Source organism: Tenrec ecaudatus, chromosome 1 (assembly GCF_050624435.1).
Source record: "Tenrec ecaudatus isolate mTenEca1 chromosome 1, mTenEca1.hap1, whole genome shotgun sequence".
NCBI classification, from domain to species: domain Eukaryota; kingdom Metazoa; phylum Chordata; class Mammalia; order Afrosoricida; family Tenrecidae; genus Tenrec; species Tenrec ecaudatus.
In genome coordinates, this window is record NC_134530.1 from 159007993 (window position 1) to 159026857 (window position 18865).

General features: G+C 41.2%; 1 protein-coding gene across 3 annotated transcripts in view; it reads left to right on the top strand.

The window, feature by feature from the left end:
• Nucleotides 1-7768: 7768 nt before the first annotated feature.
• Nucleotides 7769-18865, top strand: part of VPS45 (vacuolar protein sorting 45 homolog) — an 89603-nt gene continuing 78506 nt past the window's right edge. Inside the window, exons 1-7 of one of the 3 annotated variants that reach the window (XM_075561065.1) lie at nucleotides 7769-7956; nucleotides 8564-8698; nucleotides 10421-10481; nucleotides 14268-14347; nucleotides 15874-15942; nucleotides 16042-16179; nucleotides 16642-16752. In XM_075561065.1, the coding sequence (XP_075417180.1) occupies nucleotides 7864-7956; nucleotides 8564-8698; nucleotides 10421-10481; nucleotides 14268-14347; nucleotides 15874-15942; nucleotides 16042-16179; nucleotides 16642-16752 (687 nt within the window). In that variant the 5' untranslated portion in view covers nucleotides 7769-7863. The remainder of the gene's footprint in view (nucleotides 7957-8563; nucleotides 8699-10420; nucleotides 10482-14267; nucleotides 14348-15873; nucleotides 15943-16041; nucleotides 16180-16641; nucleotides 16753-18865) is intronic. The other 2 variants (XM_075561049.1, XM_075561057.1) reach the window with 2 other exon arrangements.

The window sequence follows — 18865 nt, forward strand, 5'->3', positions numbered from 1 at the left end:
TTATCACAATTATTAAAAGAAAAATCTTGAAGAGTAATGTGCTACATTAAAGAAGCTTCATTTGCCTAAAGTTGAAATATGTGTAAATAAAATATTTCCTCATGGTCACAATATTAAATATTGTTTCTAGTGAAGCAAAAGTTCTAAGTCAGTAAGTCATTTCCTTTCCTTTTTTTTGACAAAACAATGAGCTTTTTATTTAATTGGTGTAGTGTACACTTTCCATAGTCATAAAAGAGAACGATTTCAAATGATTTTAAGTCATTTATTTCCCCCAAAACAAAAACACTGAGTTCCACTCAGGTCTGCTTTCTTTTTCTTTTTTCTTTTTTATAAATCATTTTATTGGGGGTTCTTACAGCTCTTATAACAATCCATACATCAATTTTATCAAGCAAATTTGTACATATGTTGTCATCATTTTCAAAACATTTTTTTCTACTTGAGCCCTTAGTATCAGCTCCTCTTTTTTCCCTCCCTCCCTCCCCTCCAACCCTCATGACCCCTTGATAAATGATTATTATTTTCAGGTGTTCTTTCTTACAGAATGGGGGAGGGGGGAACACAAAGATATCTAGGAGACACCCTCATGATGGCTGCTCAGTTACAGATTCTATTAGAAATAGTTTCCTCTGAAAAACTAGGGGGCAAAGGGCATTTATAGAGGTTTAAATACAGGCATGTACATATGTAAATATATCCATATATGACTTAGGGGAAATAGATCCATGTACATATATTTATAGGTTTAGTATTAAGGAAGCAGACAGACATGAGGCCTCTACGCAAGTACTCCCTCAACAGAAGCACACTTTGTTCTATTAAACTGGCATTCCATGATACTCACCTTCCAGACACAACCGCTGAAGACAAAGCGGGTGCATAAGCAAATGTGGTAAACAAAGCTGATGATGCCCGGCTATCAAGAGATAAAGCATATGGGATCTTAAAGGCTTGAGGGTAACCAAGCGGCCATCTAGCTGAGAAACAACAAAGTCCACATGGAAGAGGCACACTAACCTGTGTGATCACAAGGTGTCAATAGGATCAGGAATCAAAGAACAAAAAATCATATCATTGTGAATGAGGGGAGTGCAGAGTAGAGACCCAAAGTCCATCTGTAGGCAACTGGACATCCCCTTACAGAAGGGTCACGAGTAGGAGACAAACCAGTCAGGGTGCAGTATAGCACCGATAAAACATACAACTTTCCTCTAGTTCTTTAATGTAGCCTCCCCCCGACTATCATGATCCCAGTTCTTCCTTACAAATCCAGCTAGACCAGAGCATGTACAGGGGTATAGAAAAGAGCTGGAAACACAGGGAATCCAGGACAGTACCAATAATGAGAGTAGCAATACCAGGAGGGTAAGGGAAAGTTGGAGGTAGAAAGGGGGAACTGATCACAATGATCTACATATAATCCCCTCCCTTGGGGATAGAAAACAGAAAAGTGGGTGAAGGGAGACATCGGACAGTGTAAGACATGAAAAAATAATTATAAATTATCAAGAGTTCATGAGGGAGGAAGGGAGAATAGGGGAGGGAGGGGAAATATGAGGAGCTGATACAAGGGCTCAAGTAGAAAGACAATGTTGTGAAAATGATGGCAAAAAATGTACAAATGTGCTTGACACCGTGGATGGATGGATTGTATTAAGAGTTGTATGAGGCCCCAATACAATGATTAAAAAAAGAGAGAAATAGTTTCCTCTGAAGGAGGATGCACTTGTTCTTAGGTTAGAAGCATACTTAATATTTCATCTAAAGGTAGAAAAGCCACTTTTGGGGAGGCACAGCTTGCTTCCAGCTCCCCTGTGGAATCAAAGTCTGTGTTATATCCTGCACCTGGCAAGGAGGGGGCTGTCCCAGAACCAAACCCAGCCTGGGCACCTTTGTTCAACGTCATGAGATGTACCTGGGTAAGAGGCTAGATGTTTGCTTTCTGATCTCAATCATCATGTGAAACTACAAGCAACTCTGCTTTATAAAGCAGCATCTGTAACCAATCGTTGGTGACAGGAGAGCAGGGGAGAGATACAGCAGAAATAGGTTTTAGGCGGCAGCCCAAAGACAGTGCCTTGCAACAGGGTCGCGGGGAGGGGATGAGCCGGTCAGGGGCAGTGCAGCAACAATGTAACATACAACTTTCCTCTAGTTCCTAAATGCTTCCTCTCCTCCACGATCATGATCCCAATTCTACCTAACAAATCCGGCTAGACCAGAGGATGGACACTGGTACAGATAGGAACTGGAAACAGGGAATCCAGGACAGATGAACCCCTCAGGACCAGTGGTGAGTGGCGATACTGGGAGGGTGGAGGGAAGGTGGGGCGGAAATGGGGAACCGATTACAAGGATCTACATATAACCTCCTCTCTGGGGGAGAGACAACAGAAAAGTGTGGGTGAAGGGAGACGTCAGACAGTGTAAGATATGACAAAATAATATTTATAAATGATCAAGGGTTCATGAGGGAGGGGGTGGTGGGAGGGAGGGGATAAAATGAGGAGCTGGTACCAAGGGCTCAAGTAGAAAGCAAATGTTGTGAAAATGATGATGGCAACAAATATACAAATGTGCTTGACACAATGGGTATATTTGTGGATAAAATGATTTTTAAAAAAGAGTGCCTTGGCTAAGTAAGGCCTTCGACAGAAAACAAAATGAAGCACAGGAGCCCAGCAGCACTTCAAAGGGGACGATATTTTAGGAAAACAAGGGTGATTCTCTTCCCACTTGCTTGTGCAGGGCAAAGATTGGGGCTAGGGGGCAGATACTGACTCCATCAACACAGCAAATGCAGGGGTCTTACTTGGCTTCTGGTCAGTTACATCACAAATGCAACTTGTCCTTGTGCCCCAAGAAGACCGCTCAAGCGACTTTAAAGTGCGTTTAGTTGAACAAACAAGCTTGGGTCTAGGCACTGGCCAAGACTATGTCTGGTGGTAGAGCCCAGATAGCACAGCGGTTATGCATTGGGCTATGAATCACCAGGTCACTCAGTGAGGAGGCAATTATTTCAGTGGAGAAATATATTATCCAGGCTCTTTTGCTACTATCGAAACTTCATGATTCATAAAATTTATGTATTTTCTAATCCTTACCTTGCAAGTCAGGCTCTGTGTAAAATACTTTCTGAACATTTCATTGAATCCACAATTTCATGAGATAGATACAAACATCCTTTCTCTAATTCAAAACAAAAATTCTAACTAGAATGAAGTCAAATGAACTTGAATTTCATTGCATTTTATCTTTGTTTCCCACCTATCCAAGACTTGAGTAAAGGGTTAAAGGTAGCAGAAAGGAGAACGGCAACAAAGGGATTTATAATCTAGCTAGGAGTTGGAATATTGTTATTACAATTCTATTGTCCCTTATTTACATATTCTTTTTTTATATAATGAAGCCTTGAGTTCTGATGAGGGAAAGTATGATCTTGAGTGAAAATAAACGGTTAAAATAAACTAGATAATTAAACCTTGAATAGTATATACTTTGAAGAAAGTTGAAGTATATGACATTATCCAGAATTATTTCTATTTCATTTGTACACAGGTCTAAATAAAATTCATAAATGTTAAATACTGCATTTTAAGCTAATTATTTTTGTCATTAAAACTTCAATTTCTTGGACTCAGTAAAAATTAAAATTTCAAGTAACTGCATTATAAACTTGTGCAGCAATTGTAGTCACTCATATTTGTGGGTTATCATATTTGCTTTAAAAATGTAATAAAAATGCAATGTTTTGTGATTACATTTGAAAATACTTATTACAAATTGCTTACAGCTAAAAAAAAACAAGTAAGGCATTTCATCTTGGCTTCTGAATTCACTATCCATTGGCTACAATAAAAGAGTCATTCTGGGGGCACAAAGCAGGAATTTGAACTCTATCCCTGGTTTCAGTCTTCTTTTCAGAGCCAAGAAGATACGAAAGAAATTCTTAATCTGGAACCTCTTAAAATGGCTTGCATGGTTTTCTTCAGGAAGGAAGCAGGCTGCCAAAGTTCAGGATCATGACAGCATCCATTAAATGTATAAATATTTACATATTTTATTCAAATGACTTACGTCCCATATTTAATCACTCAGTGTATAAAATAACAACGTCACTGACATCCACGGAATTTCACAGGAAATGGAATAAGTTATTAAGCCTTATCAGAATAAGCATTTCCCTCCTCGCTCAAAATGTTACAAATATCCAAGTATAAATAACCAAAAGGCTACATATCTTTTTCATGTATTACTAATAAGATGACTATCGTTTTAAAAAACACAAATTCATGAGCCAGCTTCTTTCTCACCTCTCTCCTTGTTCTTAAAAATGCTGATGGAAAACAATCTTAGGATACCCCAAAAGAGCCAAACCCCAGGCCACTGCAGTTCAGTCGATCCTGACTCAGAGCTGTCCTACAGGACAGGGCAGCAATGCCCGTAGGCTTCCATGGCTGTCCATCTTTCCAGAAGCAGACTGCCACGTCTCCCTCCCAAGGCGGCCTCACGCGGTCGACCTTTGGATTAGCAGCTGAGCATGGAACCACTGTGTCACCAGGGCTCCTGTAGAATATACTACAGCAACTTACGTCAAGACACCAGAACCAAAAACCCCAAGGGAAACAGATTGGCAGTGAATTTCTAATATTAGTCTTCCAGAATTTGTAGTGCATTTCATGTTTCATTAACATTGCTTTGTGTTTTCTTTCCTTCTAATATATGACCATTTTATATGTGTAAGAATGGCATTTTATTTTATTTTTAAGAATAGCATTTTAGCCCCAACTTTTTGTTCTCCACTAAAGGTTATCACTTGAGACCAGTGCAAAGGGGCACAGAAGAGAGGCCTGGTGAAACTGACAGCCAAAATACCACGAGATAGCACCAGAACGGACGGACAGGAGTGGGCTTGGGTGTTTGTTTTATCCCTGTAAAGATTCATATTTTCATTTTATCATGTTTTCTTTCAAATAATAGCTAAGAAATAGAAAAATACTCTTTGAAGAGTTTTACTTAACTGGCAGAAAAGTTGAAAACAGCGAACACATTCTTCATGTTTCAGAGGTAGAAACAAAGCAAGCCTGCCCCATAAGGTGTCTCAGGTTGCAATAGTCACGGAAGCAGACCGTCCCACCTTGCTCCTGTGGGGCAGCTGCTGGGTTTAAAGCACCCTTTCCGTTTCCCAGCAGAACACTTGACCACTGCGCCACCACGGCTCCTTAGAGGTGACATAAACCTACATTTCAAGTGGATTCTAACATCCTTATGGGATGTGAGAACTGTATATAATATTGCAGGTATTGATTTTAACACCTGGGCTAATGTTCCGTGTTTCGTTTTAATCGGATGTTTTTATAATATACCGAGAGTTTATTTGGTAATGTTGAAACTGATTGATCAAACTGATCTCAACAAACTCTTACTCAACCTATGCCATTGCTTCAATTCCAACACATAGCGACCCTGTAGGACAGGGTTGAACTGCTCTTGTGGATTTCAGAGACTGTAAATCTTTTTTATAAATTATTTTATTGGGGCTCATACAACTCTTAAAACAATCCATACATTCAGCCACTGTGTCAAGCACATTTGTACATTTGTTGTCATCATCATTCTCAAAACAGGTTCTTTCTACTTGAGTCTTTGGTATCAGCTCATTTTCCCCCTCCCCAACCCTCCCTTGATAATTTATAAATTATTATTTTGTCATGTCTTACACTGACCAATGTCTCCCGTCACTCACTTTTTTGTTGTCCATCCCCCAGGGAGGGAGTTATATGTAGATCATTGTGATCGGTTCCTCCTTTCTCCACCTTCCCCTCCTGGTATCACTACTCTCATTATTGGTCCTGAGGGGTTTATCTGTCCTGGATTCCCTGTGTTTCCAGCTTTGATCTGTACAGTGTACATGCTCTGGTCTAGCTGGATTTGTAAGGTAGAATTGGGGTCATGATGGGCGCGGGGGAGAGGAAGCATTAAAGAACTAGAGGAAAGCTATATGTTTCATTGCTGCTGCACTGCACCCTGACTGCTCGTCTTTACCTCACCACCGTCTGTGAGGGGATGTCCAGTTGCCTACAGGTGGGCTTTGGGTCTCCACTCCACACTCCCCCTCATTCACAATATGACTTTTTGTTCTTTGATGCCTGATACCTGATCCGATCGAAACCTCGTGATCAGTCTGGTATGCTTCTTCTGTGTGGGCTTTGTTACTTCTCAGCTAGATGGCCGCTTGTTTATCTTCAAGTTTTTAAGACCCCAGACGCTATACCTTTTGATAATCGGGCACCATCGCTTTCCTCACATTTGCTATGCACCGGCTTTGCGACTGTAAATCTTTACGGAAGCACATAGCTTCCCTTCCCTCCCCCACGGCAGCCCGCTTGAGGCCTGGTGGGTTCCCTCCGTTGATTTTGTGCTCAGTTACTACAGCAGTAACCCAGTGCTACCAGGGTCCTTGTCCCAGCAAACACTGGCTGTTATTTTGGTGTTCATATTAACAGTCACTGACTTCATGCAGGTGTTTATTATTTTCCTGTTTTTACAATTCCCCAAAGTTAAAGGAAAACATTTACCCTCTTTTGGAGAGATGGCAGGATGAAGTTGGGTACAATGCACACAGATGATGGTGGTCAATTTTATTTCCTTGCCAGATTTTTGTGGTTTCGTAAATCAAAATGTGTGATTAACACTTTCCCTTAAAATCTTCATGCTGGAGGGTGGGAGGTGAGGACAGGGCAAGCTACTGGGAGGTTTGGAAAGAAGAAAGGAAAAAATAAATCCTCATGTTGTTTGCTATGCTCTGCTCGGAAGAGGCCCTTCCCTCCCATTCTTGGCCCGGTTTAACGCGGTCCTGCCCACAGTTGGTGGGGTCCTTGGCTCTGACCCAGAGGCGTGGGTTGCACTGGCGAGTCGGCGTGCAGGGCTAGCAGCAGGCTTGGCAGTTTGCCGCAGCTTCTGGCCCTCCTGCGGAACCCAAGGCCTCTCTCAGAATATCACTAAAGGCGTTCCCTTTGTTCGCTCATCAAATACTCGTATTTATTCACTCCTGTAGCTCAGTCTTTATAACACCAATGCCAGCCCAGCTCGGCTGCTTACAGGGCCCGGTGCTGGCCGGGCAGGCCCGGATGGTGCACACGGCCCCAGGGAAGGAGCCTCAGGAGAAAGGTCTGCTGGTCGCTTCTGAAACACTGGCTACTCTAAACCCTGCTGAGCCCAACTCGGCTCCGACTCTGTACCAGGTCTGGATGTCAGCCTCGTGAAGGGCGCCCAGAACCTGGGCCTTCACTTTCCCCCTTCACTGCCCTCCGGCCCCGCCAACAAACACCTCTCGTGCATTACCACCTGCCCAATCCCGCGCCACCCCTCTTCCGTCCCCAAGAAAACGTGTCTGGCACCCCGTGACCCCAAACACTCGAGGCCGGTCCTGTCTCAGAGCCAGAGCTCGGCTGCGTTCCTCCGCACCGAGGAGCTTCACGTCCCCCAGCCGCGAGATGCTTCAGGCCGCAGCCTGGGTCCCCCGCGCCACGGGAGGGCGGCAGGGCAGGAGGGCGGGATTCCCTGCGCGTGGCCGCCCACTGCGTCTCAGCTCCTCCCCCGCCGCCGGACTCCCGGAAGCTCGGGGCCCCAGACTGCACGGCGGAACTACAATTCCCAGCACCGCCTCCGCCGGACTCCCGGAAGCTCGGGTCCCCAGATTGCACGGCGGAACTACAATTCCCAGCACCGCCGCCGCCGGACTCCCGGAAGCCGGGGTGGGGAGGGGAGGAAGCCGCGGAGACCCCGCCAACAGGCCGGGGGTTAATTTAGCCAGGTTGGGGGCGGGAAGGGCCGAGGGGCACCTGTCAATTCGCCACCATGAACGTGGTTTTTGCTGTGAAGCAGTATATTTCAAAAATGATAGAGGACAGCGGCCCTGGTATGAAAATACTTCTCATGGATAAAGAGACGGTGAGTTTGCTTTTCCTTCAGTATTTATGAAGTAAGCCGCCCTCCTTCCCAATAACTGGCCCCATTCCACAGTAGATTTAGTATTTAGTGAAAGATTTTTTTAACGAGAGTCAGTTATTTAGGGGAATTGAAAAGTCCCATCAAGCTTGCCCAGTGGATTTTTAGACTAAAGGACTATAACCACTGCCCACAGAAACATTTGTGTCAGAAGCAATTTATTGAAATAAAAAATCCTTTCTGAATGTGTCTATCAAGAAATAATTGATGTGAGGCAGGGCACTTACGAGATTTTTATTTGAATGGTCTCATCATTTCCGATGAATGATATATTTTTAAAGTAAAACTGAAATGACAGGTTATTGTTGGTCAAAGACTTTAAAAAACAAAACAATGATTTAAGGGGATGCAAATTTTGGGTCATCAGTGTTCAAAGAGAGCATGTTTTCATTTGGGTACATTGCCCACAGGCTCAGTACATGTTCATACATTTGGTGTATTAGCATTTGTTCTACCTAAGAATTCATGAATTTTTTTTTTAAGTCTTAGGTATTGCTGCTTGCTTTTGTTCTGAACTAGGCTGATCTTAGTTGATTCCTTTTCTTTACAGACTGGAATAGTGAGTATGGTGTACACCCAATCAGAGATTCTTCAGAAGGAAGTGTACCTCTTTGAACGCATTGACTCTCAAAATCGAGAGATTATGAAACACCTGAAGGCAATTTGTTTTCTCCGACCTACAAAGGTACTGTGAACTGGGTGCCAGCCACCCAGGCAAATGCAAAATACTGGTTTGAAAGCAGTAAGAAGACAAAATAAATTTTATTGTCATCATTCATGCCATCATACCTATCCTGATTTTGAGAATTATAACTTTCACTCCTCTCTACAACAAGTTCACCCCCCCCACAGCAATTTTTCTTCAATATGCCTTTTAAATTCTTTGAAACTTCTAGAGCTACTACCCTAAGAAAGACACACACCATTGTACTTTATTCCATTGCCATTTAATCTTATTTACGGCCATCATTGACCTGAATGAGTACACTTTTCTTCACAGCTATATCCAAGAACCTATAGTGGCTCAATTTTGTTTCTATGATTAAATCTTAGCCTAACTATAAACTCCTCTTTGAGCTGGTTGATCTGATTTCTGGTTCTAACCTTCCTATGTTCCAACTCTTTTCCTCCACTGCAGCTCCAGCCAACAAGGCCTTTGCCCCCAAATGACAGAGTAGTAACATTCTGGGCTGCTAACCACACTATCAGCACTTGGAAATCACTGGCCGCTCTGTGGGAGGACAGGGCTTTCTACTGCTGAAAACAGATGCCGCCTTGGAAACCCACAGGGGAGTCTAGTCCAGGGCAGTGAATTTGGTTTTATTTGCAGATACTTCACAAACACTGCCCCATTGGTCAGTCTTGGACTCAATAAACCGAAATTTAAAGTGCATATACTGTTGGACAGAAGAAAACTGCCCCATAATGCTTCCCAGGCTATAATGTTTCAGGAAGCAGACTGCTGCACCTTTCTCCAGGAAAGCGAAGGGTGGCTTTGAACCACAGACTTTTCAGTTAGCCTAGCACTGACCACTGTGCAGCTAGGACTGCTTAAAGCGAATTAACTATATTTTTCTTGAATGTTTTAAAAGTAAGTATTTTGGTGTTCTCTATAAAAGTTTTGATCAGATGATCTATGGACAAGCAGTTTGCAGAAGTAACGATTTTACATTATTTGTTCAACATCAATTTCCTTTATTCTTTACCTCAATGTAGCCAAGAAGTTACATTGATTAACTCATGTTTAATGTTTATATATACATGTATATACAAGGGGACTTTGAAAGGTTCATAGAAAAAATTCCTTTATCTTTTCATTTCATGTTCTAAAACTTTTTTGAGGCCCTTCATACATACATGGAATAATGGAATTTTTTCTATGAACCTTTCTAAGTCCCCTTGTATATACATGTATTATTTCTGACCACTATAGCTTTTCTTTTTTTTAGACTTGATTTTTAAAATTTTATGTACAAAGTTGGCATTGTTTCTTCTGTTGGGTAGCTGTCTTGGATGGTCCATCCAAAGATCACTTAGTCCAGCTTGATGAAGCCGATGTCCTTCATGTACTGACGGAGGCACGGTGGCACATATTGAGGCCGTATTCCGGATCAGACCATGCGGGTTTGAGCACATGGGAACCCTGGCCGAATTTTCGCGGGTGGCTCCAGTAGCGCTGCTGGTGACCCACCTTGTTTCCAGGCTGTCTCCAAGGCAAACGGCTGACCATTTATATCTTATGTATCTCTTTTTCATTTACAATCTCCATTCTCCCTCTACATTTAATGTCGATTTCCTTATACAGTGGACTCAACAGATGTTTGAATAAATCAGTGGGTGACATTTATTACTTTTTTCTCTTAAGCACTTCTCATATTTTGCTTACTGTTTGTTATTTCTTTCCTAGGAAAATGTGGATTGTCTGATCCAGGAGCTCCGGAGACCCAAATATAGTACATATTTTATTTGTAAGTATTTCATCTATTCAAACATCCTAGCTAGAATGCTCTCTTGGATACATGAAAATCATCTAGCGAACAGATTCATCACTGTAAAAGTCTATTTTTTTATGCTCTTTGAAAGTATTTTAAAAATTGTGATCAGCATTCTATTTTATAGAGGTGCTTAATATGCTTTCAATTAATCATTGATCACAAAGGTTAAAAAACATGTTTAAGTTCTACTTTGTATTTCAGGATGTTTTGACGTAGCAAAATTCTGTGTAGTCAAATTTAACATCTCAGGTCTGCTATATTTGTATATGTATATTACTTATGTAAATGTATATATTGAAAATATGTATATATTCCTGTTTTATACTTTCACAAATTGGGGTGTAGGTACTGATTTATTATATTATGAGATTATCCTTTTGTGTATTTTGAAAAGCAGAGATTTACTTTACATACCAGATGAAAACATTCCCATTCGCTTTGCTACTTTGTCTGATATTTAAAAGGTAAAAATCTCTTACATGTACAGCATTTTTCTTTTTTTGGTTTGGACATAAACCGTGTATTTAGAGACTATGTTATTTATATAGATTTTCTCTAAATAACTCTTTAGACATTACATCTGTTCTCCTCTAGATGTCACTGTTGATCTTTACCAAACTCACTGCCTTGAGCCAATACTAAGAGCCACCCTAAAGGACAGAGTAGAACCGCCACCGTGGGAAATCTACCCATTGTTCTCCGCTGAAGTGGCTGGTGGTTTTGAACTCCTGACCTTGCAATCAGCAGCCCAACTCATAGCCTCTGTGTTACCAGGGCTCTTTGTGTTGACCTTTAGAAGATAAGTGCTTGGCTATCTGTCCGTGATTCATTGGTTTGAACCCACCAGCCACTCAACGGAAGACAGATGTGGCAACGTGCTTCTGTTGAGATTACAACCCAAACTTGTAACCATCAGTGGATTCCATTCATAGTGACTCTAGTAAGGAGTGGCACTGTTTCATAGGGTTTCCAGGGCTGTGGATCTGCCCGATTTTCCACAAACCTTCAATTAATAACCAAGTGCTTTAACCAGCCACCGCATCATAGGGGTTCTACAGACTGCAGCCTTGTCCCCAAGGCTCTTCCTAGCCCTGTAGGTCGCTATGACTCTTCCTAGCCCTGTAGGTCGCTATGAGATGATAGCATTAGAGTACGATAGTTGGTGACATTTCTAAAACGCAAGGCAAAACCCTTTGTGGGAAATAGGAGACGTTTTCAAACTTTCTTAGAGGTTTTGTCACTTTAGGGTTTTGATACTTAGACTTTAGTCTAAGCCTTTCTCCAGGACATGCTACAATTTAATAATAATTTTTTTTAATTACATTTCTTTGAACCTCTACTATACACACACATACATACACAAAGGAGCTTCGAAAGTTTGTAGAAATTACCGATTATCTTTTAATTCCACTTTTTCATGAATGTTGTGGAGTCTCATATATAAGTATGATCTATATGAAAGTAATTAGCACTAAAACCCATGGAAAGCAATATCAATCTCAAAAGATCATTTGAGAAACTAAAATTACTAAATTGATTTGCGGTAAACTACAAGTAGTCATTTGATTCATTACCAACTTTCTTTTTGCGAGTCGTCCTTGTATAGGGCCATGTAGTCTTCTCTGTATTGTTCCAGTTGTAGTAGTATATGTGCTGCCGAAGTGAGCACTCATTACAAACTTAACAGCATAATTTGTGTTGACATAAAATTAGCTCTCTTCTCATCCCATAACTTACAATTTTATTTATATGTTTTCCTGTATATTAAATCTCTTCTATAGTTTACCCCTCCCTTTTTTAACGTGGACCTTGTAAAATGCCACAGAAACAAAATAGTATAGTAAATCCCCATGTAGCCATCATCTGGTTCCAGCAGTTACCAAGACATGGCCAATCTTTTAGCTGTACCTGCTATCTGCTCCACGACCACATCATCTAACTTTACGCAAATATCTTAGGATGTGTTTCTAGAAAATAGGGTCTAATTTTAAAAAGAAAGAAATGCCACTGGTATATCAAAATAAGAATGAAAAATAATTCTATATTATTTTCAAATATTCCGTATTCAAATTTTCTAATTTTCACATGTCTGGGTTTGGGTTGTTTTTATTTTGTGTATTTTTTTCAAGTTTGTATCTTTAAATCAAGTACACATGTTGCTGTTGGTTATTGTTATTTATAAGTATCTTCAATCTTCATTAAGTTATCTCTCTTGTTTCCTTGCAATTTGTTTGTTATTATAATGCAGAAACTGAATTATATGGAAAACTGTCCACAGTCTAGATTTTGCTGATTATATCTCCATGAAGCAGTTTAACAGGTTCTTGTAATTCAGCATGTTTCTTTAGCTTCTAGTTCCTGTAAATTGGGAGTTGGACAGCTACTGATAGTTATATATCCAATAATTGGATAATCCAAGCCAGTTGAGTGGACTCCAATGTGAACTACAATCAGTAGAACGGGACCATAGCACTTTCAGGGCTGTATACTCTGCAGAAGCAGCTGCCACATCTTTCTCCCTTGGAGCAGCTGGTGGGTCCAAACCACCAACCTTTGGGTCACAGCCATGTACTTTACCCACAGTACCACCAGGACTTCTAGTGGTTGTTAGATAACCAAAATCTCAAATCCACTGTCATCAACTTGATTCTGATTCAGAGCCTCGCTCTATGGGGTTTCTGAGGCCATGAATCTTATCTTTCTCCCTTAGAAATGGCTGGCGAGTTTGAACTGCTCACCTTGCACTTAGCAGTCTAATGCTCACCTGACAGCACCACCGGGGCTCCAAAGGCTTAATTAAATAGAGCTTAATTCAGATTCCATTTCTTTGGGGCCAGAATACTTTATAGCAGTGGTTCTTAACTTTCCTAATATCACGACCCTTTAATACAGTTCCTCATGTGGTGGGGACCCCCAACCATAAAATTATTTTTGTTGCTACTTCGTCACTGTCATTTTGCTACTGTTATGAATCATAATGTAAATATCTGATATGCAGAATATATTTTAATTGTTACAAATTGAACTAATTAAGCATAATTCAAGCATAGTGATTAATAACAAGACAATATGTAATTATATATTGTGAAATATTTATGAGTTTTCCAGTGGTCTTAGGCGACCCCAGTGAAAGGGTCATTCGACCTCCGAAGGGATTGCAACCCACAGGTTGAGAACCGCTGCTTTGTAGGGGATGTCGCGTGCTGTTGGTTGTCTTTTTGTTTGTTTGACAATTTACAAGATTCTTTATTTGTTGATAACCAGACTGCTAGAATCCAAAGCGATTCTTTGACTGCAGTTGTCTTTTATTATGATTGTCGCAGCTGTTGAGGCTCAATGCCTAGATCCATTAATGCATTCGAGTATTAAAAATGGGGGTGTTTGAATGTTGTTACTATCTTCCCTCTTTATTTTGGTGTGAATATTCCATAATGAGAAATTTCCCCTCCCCTATTGTTACCCAGGGGTGTAGTAGATATACAAAAGATAAGATCAAAGCTCACTTCTTTCCCTTTTTTACTGTTCAGTGCAATGAGTTGGTTTCCTCTAACTGGTGATCTTTTTCCTTTTTTAGTATTATTTAGAATTCAAGCATATTTGTGTTGCTCATTCAAATTTGAATGCTTTCCCCACTCTTGTATGTGCCCATGTACATCGTACCAAGCTTTACTTAGCTGGCGGGCTTTCGCGGTCGGCATTCGCGTTTGATAGTTACCGAGGTGATCTTTGCGCCAACCACAACCTATGTGCCTGTTTCAGATTTCAGTAATGTGATCAGCAAGAGTGATGTGAAGTCATTGGCTGAAGCTGATGAACAGGAAGTTGTGGCTGAGGTTCAGGTAAACATTGTGTCTCACTAACACATCTCTTATGTTGGCCGATTTTTAAAAATTGGGTGTAAAAATAAGGAAGGTGCTTAGTTGGTAGAGGGCCGTGGGTAACAGCAAGAGCCCCAAATCCATTTTCAGAGCCCCCACATGGAGGAAGCCTCCAGTAAATCCCCTCTCACTGTGGACCAGGACTGTGAATAGCCTCGTCTTCAGACAGGATAAACTGGAAAGTAGGTTCACGCAGATACAGTTAGGTTAACATGTAGCACCTTATTACATTTAAAATTTGTTACGGCTTTTATTTTCTGCTTCCTTTTGGATTGAGGTTTTCTGTGATGGTCTTTGTTGTTGTTCGGTTTGTTTGTTTTAATTTTTCTTTATGTGAAATCCAGGATAAGTAAATCTATCAGGAGAATAACTAGATTAATGGTTTCTTAAGGTTGGGGAAACAGGGAGCTACTGAGTACAAGAATGGAGAAGATGCTCTCAACCGATCACTGTGATGGTTGCATAACTCAGACATTTAACCATTGGGCTGCGTGCTCTGTGAATTATGTCCATAGACTGCCCTGAAAATGGTTACAAAATAAAACTAAGGAAGGTGACGCTCAAAGAAAGCGAGCCCGTTTAGCAGATGCCATGGGTGTATGTTGCATTAGATTATGCACTAACTCAGTGGCGATATCGGATACTCACATTTAGAAAATTTGGAAGAGATATCAAAATAAATAGAGACAGAAACAGAGGGACCAGTGAGAATGCAAATGAGGAGACAGGCTGATGGATTGGTAAAAAGGATTTCACAGGGTGAGGGGGAATCAGATGTGTCCTTTATGAACCACGCTGTAACAGTATTCATCAACAGGACCATGTCTGATTGTGAAAGGGTAGGAAGTAAAGGTTGTGAATGTTTCTAAACATTGTGTTTGTGATGATCTTGCTTTGGGGGTAACAAGCAGAATTTTGTTGTTAGGTTAGCACTTGGAAACTCTTAACATTCATTCTGCATATCATGTACCACATTGGAACATGTCGTCTTACCTTTTCCTTCTTTAACTTGAATACATTTGTGATTTGTTCACATGTGATAAATATCTTTAGAGACCAAAAATAAACATTTTTGATATTTTAGAAGAATGTGCATGGTTATACACGAATAAAAAAAGAATGACCAATTTTAAATCATATTCTCTACTGGACAGCAAGCTTTTTTTTTTTTAAGTCTTGAGTGTAATACTGCATATCCTATAGCAAGGTTTTGTTTTTACTAATTGATAAGTGTATGGAGAGGTAGGTCTCTGGGGGAAACATATATGCCTATTACACACTTTGCTCTTTGTGGAAAGATTTGTTGTTGCTATTTTACAATTTTCCCTGTATGAAGCCTCGTTACTCCGTTGCTCATTAAGCCCTCTTTGTATCTCTTGCATGTGAATTTCGTGAGTTGGCACTGGGCATTGGATCACATCTGAGAGCAGTGTGGATGACACAACGGGAGCTAGGCACTGACTCGTCTTGGTGCTCTTTCCTCACAGGAGTTTTATGGTGACTACATTGCTGTGAATCCACATCTGTTCTCCCTGAATATTCTGGGCTGCTGCCAGGTAACGAAGAAAGAGATTTTTAAAAATTAATTCATCAGATAATCGGCCTTGTACAAGAAAATTCCAACATATTTTCTGCCGAATGTTTTTAACACAAAGGGTCGAAATTGGGATCCAGCTCAGCTATCCAGAACAACTCAAGGACTGACCGCTCTCCTTCTGTCTCTGAAGAAGTGCCCCATGATTCGGTATCAGCTTTCATCCGAGGCAGCGAAGAGACTTGCCGAATGTGTTAAGGTATGACCTTCCAGCCCCTGGCTCCAGAACACAAAAGTGATTTATTTCTTTATGGAGCAGATGCTGCTTTCTGTTTCAGAAAGGGGAAAAAAATGTAGAACCAAGAAGGTGTTAGGTTACTGACAATGAAGTAGATACCTGCAATCCCAAGCCAAAAGCACCAAGTTAGAGCTAAAAGCCTTAGGTTTTAACTCAGGAAACATCTTCAAGTTAACCTTTTTTGGTTCAATCAAACCACTTATAAAGTATACAAATAACATTTTAAAACATAGAGTTTCAACTTCTAATCTCTCTAGACAGAATATGACTGAATTTTGTGAGGCTTTTCATTCTTTTTACAGGAGGCTTAAGCAGGTACAAAGAACTATTGTTAGATGTGGTTCTGTGTCTTAATTTCCTTTTGACGTCATTTTTATCTGCAACTAATTGCTTGACCGGACCATCTTTCTGTTCCGTCCACAGCAAGTCATAACTAAAGAATATGAGCTTTTTGAGTTTCGGCGGACTGAGGTGCCTCCGTTGCTCCTTATTCTAGATCGCTGCGACGACGCCATCACGCCGCTGCTGAATCAGGTGCGAAACAGGCCTTTGTGAACAACATCAAAAGACGGTTTTAAGTAGTCACTCGCAAAATGAAGAAACAGGAGTGGAAATGATCCCTTTTTTAAAAACCAGTTTTATTGACACTTCTTTCACATATCGTAGTTCAATCATATCAAAAGAGTTGTACAATCATTTCCACACTCAATTTAGAACATTTTCTTCTTCCTAATAGCTAATAACTCATTGTTATTAGTGTAATTGTTTTTATTTAATTGTGGCAAAAATATGCACAGCAAAGCGTTCTCCAATCACGTATAACTCAGTGCCATTGATTATATCCTGTTATGCAATTATTGATATCCTTTACCAAATTATTCCACCACCATTAACATATACTCAATGCCCCCTAAACAAAAGCTCTTCCTCCTTCACCCATGGTAACCGTTGAACCATTGGTCAACTTTGGTTTCTTTTCTTGAGTAGTTTTCTTGATGTAAAATTCACATGTCATACACTTCCATTGTTAAATCACTTTTAAAAATCAGTTCTAGGGCTTCCTCCCCCCCCCACACTCATTGTTTGCTCCCCAATTCTTCTCCCTCTTCCACCCTCCGCACCCTCACCCCATCCTCGATAAACCATTGCATCAGCTATTGTGTCTGTGCACCCACTCCTTCAGGTCTTTCCGTCGGGCTTCCACGTCACGTCTTTCTGGGTGGCTCAAGGGCATGCCATGTTCCCTGTAAGGCTAGCGTCTCGCATCATCCTGGTGCGTAGTCCATGACGGGGTACACCAAGGGTTAGGAAGACACTTTGAACATAGAACATAGAACTGGTTTCATTCTCCCCTTAGGTTCCACACAATTACTGTTTAGCATCCTTTCCTGGTGGGAGGTTGCTCCTCCCGCTTACCACCATATGCACCAACAGAAATAGAAGTGCCTTTTCTGAGATGTGGATGCTCCCTTCTCCTGCTCTTAATTTAATTTTCTAGTAAGATTCCCCCCTTATTCCTGTGGGGGCCTGTTGATTTGTCATAGTCTCGTCTCAGTGTTGTTAAGCATTGAGTGGGTGGTCATCTCCCTTTCCCACTCCTTGATGAAGTGACCCCAGCCAAAGAGGTCTCTTTTGAGGTGCTTTTTATGAAGTGCACATAAGGAGGGGTGATGTATGGTTTATGACCAGTAGGCAGACTTACTGCTGGGAATTGGTCTCTAAGATTTGTGTAATTGGTGTGTCTCCTTATAGTAGTGGACTCATTACAGTATTTGCCCTGTTGTGATTGACTAACTTCATCCAGCATAATGGTTTCTAGAATCTTCCATGCCATGTGGTATTTCATTGTTTTATCATTGTGTTTTAGGGATGCATAGTATTCCATTATGTGAATGTACTATAGTTTCTTTATCGATGCTCCCACTGTTGGGTATGTGGGCTGCTTCTAGTTTATTGCTATTGTGAACTGTGATGCTGTAAACATGGATGGGCGTGCATCCACACATGTTCTGGGTCTTATTCTTTGGGTATATGCCTAGTAGTGGTAGTAATCGATCATACAGGATTTCAATTCTCATTTGCTTTAAGTATCACCATATTGTGTGGGGGAAAGGCCAGCCCCCCACAACTAGTCACGGGTTTGATAGGCGCAATTGTACCGTGTGTGTGTGTGTGTGTGTATGAAGCCATAGAGAGCATGTGAGTTAGAAGAGAGATTGAAATAAATGGAGTCAGACACATTTCGTGGTAGCATGTGCACCTCAGCCCCACTTGGTCGTCCATGTGGAGATGGGAGACCAGATGGCAGGAGAGAGGGGGAGGGGAAGGAGGACAAGGGGAAAGGGAACAGGGAACGAGGGGTCGGGAACCAGGGGGGAGCACCAGGTTGAGAGGGAGGCAAGGGAGAGAGCTTTTTATTGCTAACCAAGGTTTATATATTTTGGGGGGTATACCAGTTCCCTAATTACAGGTAAAGACATATGTCACAGGAAGGGGTTGTATTATAGGTGCTACAGTAATGAGAGGGGGATGATCTAGGGGTAACCACGCAATAGAAAGAGGAGGTATTGGGGGTACACATGTGACAAGATGGGCAGACCCTAGATTCAGGATGGCACCTAACTTTGGACGTCACTGAGCAGATTTA